The sequence below is a fragment of the Lycorma delicatula genome, chromosome 4, assembly GCF_047948215.1.
Source record: "Lycorma delicatula isolate Av1 chromosome 4, ASM4794821v1, whole genome shotgun sequence".
Classification (NCBI taxonomy): Eukaryota; Metazoa; Arthropoda; class Insecta; order Hemiptera; family Fulgoridae; genus Lycorma; species Lycorma delicatula.
Window position 1 is genome coordinate 173735496 of NC_134458.1, and position 9303 is coordinate 173744798.

General features: G+C 37.2%; 2 protein-coding genes across 2 annotated transcripts; both read right to left on the reverse strand.

The window, feature by feature from the left end:
- Positions 1–568: 568 nt before the first annotated feature.
- Positions 569–940, reverse strand: LOC142322759 (uncharacterized). The gene has a single exon (XM_075361833.1). It carries the CDS (start codon positions 938–940, stop codon positions 569–571), a length of 372 nt encoding a protein of 123 aa, XP_075217948.1.
- A 1271-nt stretch (positions 941–2211) lies between these two features.
- LOC142322760 (uncharacterized) lies at positions 2212–3120 on the reverse strand. Its single transcript, XM_075361834.1, has one exon. The coding sequence runs from the start codon at positions 3118–3120 to the stop codon at positions 2212–2214; it is 909 nt and encodes a 302-aa protein (XP_075217949.1).
- Between the last annotated feature and the right edge of the window lie 6183 nt (positions 3121–9303).

Here is a 9303-nt window from a genome sequence, read left to right on the forward strand (position 1 = left end):
GACGTCAATAACTTATACAGATTTAGTATGAGTCAGCCTTTACCGTATAAAAATTTTAACTGGATCGACAAACAGCATTTTAATCGAACTGTAGTTTGTATAATGAATCGCGCCGACGATGCAGATACAGACTATACATTTTTTTTTCTTTATCCCCTTCTCACCACAACCGGATATTTAATTAAGTATAACCTAGTTGGGGAGAGTGTCCATTTACTCTAAGGAGGCGTCCCGCGCACCGGTAGTACGCCCGGCACGACAGGTTAGCCTCTCCGGTCTCGGATCTTTACTTCTTTGTTTGCCTGCCTCAAATTCTCCGCCTCAGAGATGAAGTCTGGCTACGCCGCCCCCCACCCCCTCAGCAGGGAACCGGGTCTCGGTCTTTATGCCAAGACTCAAACCGGCGGCACCGACCCCACCGAGTGCCAGGGCACCCACAGGGCCGACACCGCCGGCCGGACTCGGCCCTTCTTTTACCCAACTTCTCCCCAGGAGTTCCCTCCCTTCTCAGGAACCCGCATACCTCGGCATACGGGCCCTCCACGGAGGGACTGTCCTCCCATCCCTACTACATTCCCCGTCTTCTAGCTTCTTCTTCCTTAGATCGGAGAACTTCACCCGCGAACCTTCTAAACCAATTCCAGTTTACATCACTGAACACCAGCCAGTTGATTAAAATATCCGGTGTTAGCCTGTTTGCAGGGATCTCACTTCTGTTGCGTGCCCATCTGGGACAAACAAAAATAGTATGTTCAGCTTTGTCTATCTCTTGGCAGTAATCACACTGCGGTGTAGCCCTTTTTCCAATTTTATATAAGTACTGACCAAAGGAGCCAAGACCCGTCAATAATTGTGTAACATAGAAGTCTACGTTGCCCCTTCTTTTACCTTTCCAATCTCTTATGTTAGGGATTAATCCTCTAATGGTCCAATCCCCCATGTTTGAGCAAGCCCATGCATTCTGCCATTCCTGATCTATTAAAACTGCAACCTCATCTCTTGACAGTCCCGTAAATCTTAATGTACGCTCTTTGATTTGTAGGTCAATAGGGGGGACCTCAGTCAGTATACACAGTGCATCATATGAAACAGTCCTGTACCCTGCAGCAACCCGTAGCAAAGCAAGTCGATGAACGCTTCTTATTGTTCCTCTGGATGTTCATAGCGTCTCCCCATACCGGGGCCGCATATAGTATCTCAGACGTAGTGGCTGCAGTTATCAACCTCCTAATCTCCATCCTTGGTGCGCCGTGGTTATGAAAGAGACCCCTCAGAGCCTTGATAGTGGGTGTTACCCTCTTACTTATCATATCGACATGGTTCCCGAATTTTAGGCTTTTGTCCAGTATAACTCGAAGATATTTTGCATTATTGACCTCTATAATTCGTTCTCCTCTAACGTCTAAGTTGATATTCCTTATCCGTCTTCTTCCAGAGAAAATTATACAGCTAGATTTCGTAGGGGATATCTGCAGGAAGTTCCTTTCTAGCCACTCATCTATTAGACTTAAAGCCCGATTGGCTTTTTCCTCTGTGTTCACGGCCTCCTTATTTTCAACTAAAACCGCTAAATCATCAGAATACCCTACCACGAATACCCCCTCCTGGTAGTTCAGTCTGAAAACCCCATCGTAAAAGATGTTCCAGAGGATGGGTCCAAGTACGGACCCCTGAGGGACACCTCCAAAAATTTGGAATGTAGACTTCCCCTCTAGCGTTTTCACTTCAATATATCTTTGATGAAGGTATTGATTGATTTGATTAATCAGGTAATCGCTAATGTTCATTCCTTGTAATGCTTCAATTATTGATGGCCATGGAATGGATCCGAATGCGTTTTTAATGTCTAACATTACCATTAAGGGGAGTTTCCTGGTCCTCCTCGATCCTCTTCTGCTTGTTAATGCCCAGTTCATGACTCTATTTATCGCATTTATCGTTGAATGTCCTTTCCTGAAGCCATATTGCTCTGGGTGTAGGCAGTCCCTCTCTTCGAGTTCTTCTCTCAGTCTGGCTGCTATTAATCTTTCAGCGACTTTGCCCATGTTATTTATGAGACTGATTGGTCTGTAACCTCCTTGTCCGTTGTTTGTTCCTGCTTTGGGAAGGAATACTGTCCTGGATGCTTTCCAGCAATCAGGAAAAGTGCAGTTTTGCAGACCATGACTGGCTATGTCTACCATTTCCCAGGGAATAATCTTTGCCAGTCCTTTAATAACGGCAGCCGGTATTCCGTCCGGTCCTGGGATTTTTTTTATGACTCAGTTTTTTAATTGCCTCCAGGACTTCCTCTTGTGTGAATCTGCCACCTTCACATCTGATCACTTCTCTATTAGCAGACTCCTCTCTTACTTGTTGTGCCGACATTTCGTGACTTAATGTCGGCACATGTCTACCCAAACGTTTGGTTGTGATCCTGAATGCCTTCCCCCAGGGGTCGGCATCCAGATCATCACACAGCTCCTGCCATTTTCTTTTCTTGGATTGTTTTATAAGGAAGTTAAGTTTCTTCTTGGCATTTCTGTATTCTTCTACGGCTAGGCGACCTTCTTCTTCCATGCCCATTCGGGCTCGTAGTCGCTGGGCTTTTCTCTTTTTTCTTTGCATTATTCTCCTTTGATCCTCGATATCACTAGACCACCAATAAACTGGATGATGACTGTTGGTATTCTTTGGTATATTGGCTATTTCATCTTTAATTATATTTTGAAATATCTCCGGATCTATCCGCGCACAAGTCATGATATTATTTGCCGCTTCCCTAGTCACACGGTGAATCTGATAATGTGTCAGCCTATGGTTGATGTTTATCTGCATTACTCTTGAAGGACGGTCTCTAATGGTATTCGAAACAGCCTGTTGGTCACTTCCAGTCTCTTCATTAAGCACCGAGAAATCAATTGTGTAGATACGTATTCTACTATCTATTATTACCAGGTCGATAATCGATTCGTGCCCCCTAGCGCTATATGTGGCTGCTCCATCATTCACACAAATCGCTCCTGTAACCTCCAATAGATCTTCTAGGATTCTTCCTCTGGCGTTAGAAGAAGCAGCCCCAGTCAGGGCGGTTCTGCAATTGAAATCTCCTACCACTATTGCTCTCTTACAGGACCGCATCACGACGTGTTGTAGATTAAATATTCTGTGTTGAAAAAACTCCAGAGCGCAGTTTGGGCCTCATCTCTGTAGTATAGGCTATAGTCTATATTACCTACAATCCCCCTCTCTCTCTTTTTCCTGTTTAGCCTCCGGTAACTACCGTTTTTAGATAATTCTTCAGAGGATGAATGAGGATGATATGTTATGAGTGTAAATGAAGTGTAGCCTTGTACATTCTCAGTTCGACCATTCCTGAGATGTGTGGTTAATTGAAACCCAACCACCAAAGAACACCGGTATCCACGATCTAGTATTCAACCTACAATCCCCCTGCCTTTCCTTATCTCCCCGGGTTCTTCTGCTTTGACTTTTTCTTTCATGGTCTTTAGGAGGTCTGTGTATGACTTTCCTTGTGCTTTAACGACTACCGTTTTGCTCTCAACAACCGGTGGCGTTCCTCGTCTCGCCGATGCTGATCTAGACCTTGCTCTCCCCTGATCACCCAGATTAGGAAGCACCATTCTAGGGAGGGTTTTGCCCTTTCTCATTAAATATATTACAAATTTCTTAATTAATATTCCAGCCGGGCGGGTGGGCATTACGAAAACGGAGGACTCTGATTTTCCAACCACCCTTCTGAGTGACTTTATTACATGGGTCGCCATAGCCTTGTCTCCACTACCAGAATCGTAAATGACTGTATATTTTGTTCCTCCCGTGGTTATTTTGTTGTCATCCAGAATTGTAGAATCTTGCAAAATCGTTGCACCCGGTCTCGCCTCTGCTTACTTACTGTTGGTCCTCAAACCATTTAAGTCCACGAAGTGGCAACTGTCGTCTCCAGGTTTTAGAACACTTACCTGAGTCAGCCGGTTCATCACCCATGTGGACCACCTAATTGGTAATCGGTCGATGAGTTGTTCATCTGATAAGTCGACGTCAAGTATGTCGGACATTTGACTTTTATAGTGACCCTCGGTCTGTGTGCTCTGGTTTGTCACCTCCGGTGACTCTTCGTTGAGTCTCAGTAGTTCCTTATAAATGTTGTCAATTCTCTTTCGTGTGCTTTAATTGCGATTGTACTCACCTTACCAGTCATTTGTCTCAGTTGAACCAATGCATTCCCTAACTTATAAGTGACTTCTTTTAAGGTAAGAGGGGCCACCTCCTCCTCTGACGAGCCGGCTCTTGCTCTTTTAGCCGCTCTCCCCTCAACAGTTTTCCATTTTATCTTATCTTGACTAGCTACACTGATGTCCATACCTTCGGTTTCTTCTGTGGTGTTTTCCTTCTTTCCAGTGTTCCTTCGCGAGGGTCCAGCCTCTTGCGAGGCTGTGTCTTCAACGGGCAGCGAGCCACGTCGTCTCATACCTTGGATTTGGTATCAAGGTGCGTTTCCGCATCCAACGATATCCCACACGGTCGGGTGCCCCAAATTGGAGAGGGGGGGAGGTAAAATGTATCTATCCAAAAATATGGTCCAAAATTTTGGGTGGGAGGGGGTCAAAGGGTAGGGAAGTTTTTGGATCGGATAGATCTCAAGGAAGTTTGGTTCTATTGTTAATATATACATTTGAAGTTCATGTAACGTGTCAGCTTGCCTAATATCATAACGATTTGTCATTTTTACCGGTTAATAAAGTGCCGCCCGATTCAAAATGTAGAAAATTGTTGACCACATTAGACGATAAAACAAATTACGTCTGCCAATATGTAGTCTTAAAACAAACTATGGCGAACGGATTGATTGTAAAACAAGTGCACAATATATTGTCATTTAAACAAAAAGCGTGTTTAAAGAGTTACATAAATTTGAATATTGAAAGCAGAAAAAAGTCACAAACGATTTCGAAAAAGACTTTCAAACTGATGAAAAATTCTTTATTCGGTAAAAGTATGGAAAACGTAAGAAAGCATATAAATTTTAAAATGCTGGTCATTGAATTCAAACTGAGGAATCTAATTGCATAACCTACTTTTATACATAATATACTTTTATAGGTGATATTTAAAGAGTCTTTAGTCGGCGTACAAATGGCCAACGATACAGCACATTTAAATAAGCCGATTTATGTAGGATTAACCATAATGACAGTACATCGTACATCACAGTAAAACTGTAATGTACGATTTTCATTACAATGTTATGAAACCTAAATGCGGGGATAAAATCAGTCTATGTTACAGGAATACGGATAGCTTCATCTACGATATTGAAACTGATTATTTTTACGCCGATATGAGATGTAATGATCTGTTTCAACGTTTCGATACATTACATAATCCAAAAGATCGCCCGAATCATTCTACAAAAAGTAAAAATGTATTGGGCAAATTTAAAGACGACATAAACGGCAATAAAATAATCGAATTTATCGGATTCAGATCGAAAATGTAAAATGTACACTTTTAAAACGGCAAATGATAACATTACGAAAAAAAGGGGTGTAAAAAAAGATATAGTGCGAAAAAGTATTACATTTGACGATTATAAACTCTGTCTCTCCGAATCGGATTTGGAAATTTAGAAGACTATGACATTGTTTAGATCGAATAAACACATTATAAACACCATAGTTACAAATAGATTGGCATTATTGAATTAAAACGACAAAAGAGTAGCTATAGATAACGTCAATACACTAGCCTGGGGGCATTACAATATTCTGTTGGAACTGAGGCGTGTATATGACAATTAGTTTCGCGTCGTCGCAAACATTACAAGTAAATTTCACGATGACGATATGGCGTTTTAAAGGTTTTTTACGTTTTAATCACGCGGCGATCTCAGTAGCGTTGTCCGCTCAAAAGTGACGAGTTATTTATTTTTCTTTCAAATGGTACATCTTTATCGTACACCAACTTGATAACATCAAATTTAATACCAACTGTTGTTTCTCTTCTTCCATTACATACAATATAAATATCATTCTATTTGATTTCATCCAAATCCGATTGTGTAAATATTTTTCTAAATCTCTTCGGTAAAAACACACTACTAAAATCTTCAATTATTGCAATAATCTGGTCACCAAATTTAGTATCTAAAAAACTTTAACCTTTTAATTTTATACATCGTATTAATCTGTAATTCGCTAGTTTTATTTACATTTAGTTATACCGTTTGCGCGATTACAAAGTTCATCAATTTTCGACACGTCTATGTAGAAATGTACCTATATGTAAAATTAACATTTTATTATTGTTAAAAAACTTTTATACATTTTAGATTTATAACAGTGTGTCTAATTGATGTATGTTTTGAAAAAAAAAGATAATTATTTGTACGGTATTTACAGTAATTTTCAGTTAATTATCGATAAAAATACGGGATTTTTTAACGCCAAAATGTTGAGTCAAAATGGTGGGAAACAATTTAAACATTGGCTTGAAAATAAACAATCTAAAGAATTAATAGATTATTATTCAGAAAATTTAGTCGACTGGAATTCCGGCCAACAAAATATCTTATATAATGTGAAGTAAATCCATTAGGTTTATTGGTTATTGGTACTTATTTAAAAGAAGAATTAATTTTGAAATTAGCAAGTTGGATATCAAAAGTTTTTTATGATAAATGTTTTAAAATTACAAAAGATTATTTCATCAAAGATTTTAAGGAATATCAAAACAATAATACACAGCTGTAATTAAAAATACAAGAGCTTGAAAATATTGCAGAAAATTACGACAAGTTTAAAAAGAAAAAAATCGACTTGTACATCAAAATTTAAGTCATATATTACAAAATGGACAAATAAACGTTAAGGTAAATAAACTTAAAACTATGGCGGCATCATATACAATTGACGAAAGAATAATCAATAGTCATTTAATTTTAGGTACGTGAGCCGGACGACGATTACAAATATTACGCTATCCGTATTCAAATTTCAATTTAACGAATGCAATAAATAAATTAAAATTAAAATATCCCAATTGCGAGATCGTGTACAAAATATTAAAAAATCCAAACAGCATAAAATCTTTCACCCTCATTCTAGAGCGATTCCATTGAAAAAGGAAATCCAATAATTTTCATACAAAGATGAATGCCGATAGTTTAAAACAGGAATTGGATAGTTTATATGAAAAGGAGTTTAATAAATTATAATTGTTTTCTTCTACTAGAACGATAGGGTTACAAATACTTGTTGACTGTTATCGTTTGTTTTACTAAATTCGCATACACTGTACTGTTAAAGAAAAAAAACGGGTATAGAAGTCGCATCCGCCTTGCGATCGATATTTGAAAAATGCAAAATTAAAATTTTCTAAACGGATCGGGGGAGGGAATTTTACAATCCGCAAGTTAAAGCGCTGTTGAAACAATACAACATAACCAATTATTCAACATTTTCGGGTAAAATATTGGCTATAGTCGAATATTTCAACAGAACGTTGAAAACGAAGATATCGACAAAGTTTACAGAACGGGAAAGTTATAAGTAAATCAATGTGCTGCAAGCGTTAATAGACAAGTACAACAATACCATACATTCAGTCACAAAATTTAAACCGAAAGATGTAAATAGCAGCAACAAATCGCAAGTGTTTGTAAATCTAAAAAAAAATACAATAGGAAACCTACTAAAGTTAAAGTCGACGATGCGGTTTGCATAAACAAATATAAACAGACATTTGTAAAGGGTTATTTGCCGAATTGGACGGATGAAATATACAAAATACAGATGGTATACGCCGAATCTCGTCTGGTTACATATGAATTGATTAATAAGGGAAATGAAATTTTAAAAGGTCGCTTTTATCAATACGAATTACAAAAAAACGAAATGGATGGATGTATATCGAATTGAGAAAATAATCAAAAGAAAAGGCGACAAGGCTTACGTAAAATGGTCGGGTTTCGATAAAAGTTACAATTTGTGGATTACTTTAAGTGATGTTGAATGAATATTTTGTTGATTTTCTTTTTTTATTTTGTTATACATAGATTCCCTCAAAATGTTGGGATTGATAGGCATGCGATAGACGTGTTACTTTTAATTGAAAATTTATTACTTGCGTGAAAGAGTTAAGTAAATTAATAAAAAAATTACATATATTATATATCGTCGTAAATATCAATAGTGGATTGATGTCACTTTTTAATTTTTGTATATAGATAGATAATATGAAGTTTCGTAATAATAAAATTGTTACGGGAGAAGAACAATGTGAAACATATGTTAAATACTTATATTCTACATCTGAAAAACCATTCATCAAATGTGAAATTGGAGATTGTATTGAGGATTTTATAACTCATTTTTTATGAAAGTTATTTTTGGGATGGAATGCATATAAAAGTAATTTTTCATGAATATTTTGGTAAATTTAATGAAATAGATAAATTCTATATGGATCTTCACTTATTTACAGAGGATTTAGAAAAATGGCCTTATGATTTACAACTAGTCAGTAAAATCGTTTATACTTATCGTCGTGTTCAATATATTATTTTATTTTTCAATTTAAATATTTAATAATTAGAAAAAAGAAGGAAGTACAACAGAAAACAAAGTTCCCTATAATGAATGCAAATGCACCATTAAGATGCGATAATTGTAAAGGAAATAAATACGGCTCTTTGTTACCAGACAATATTTGATACATCACAAGCGACTCCTCAAACTGTGGAAAAAAATAATGTTTAATTTTTTAATTCATCAAAACTGATTACGCTTTAATAATTTGAACATTTTTTTCAAAATCATTACATCAACCTCTGTATAAAACGTTATCAGAACTGATGATATTAAATTCAGAAGTCGGTTACTATAAATATACAGAAAACGAATAAATTCCGCCGCCGGAAGCGACTCAACCGCATTCGATAATGATTTTCGACGACGTGATCACAGAAAAACAAAGAAGTGTCGGTAAATATTTTTCCAGAGGTCGCCATAACGTAATAGATTGTTTTTATTTGGCGCAAACATATTCTAATATTACAAATCAACTGATACGAGACAATTGTAATTTTTTAATTTTATTCAGACGAGACGAAAAAAATTTACAACACATTCACAAAGATCACGTGGGCGTCAACATGTCGTTTAATGATTTTAAACCTTTATGCAACCACGTTTGGAACAAAAGCCAACATAGTTTTCCATTTATCAATAAAGATTCTGATAAAAATAAGGGTCGTTTTAGAAACGGTATCGATAGATTTTTAATCGTTGATTGAAAGCTGTA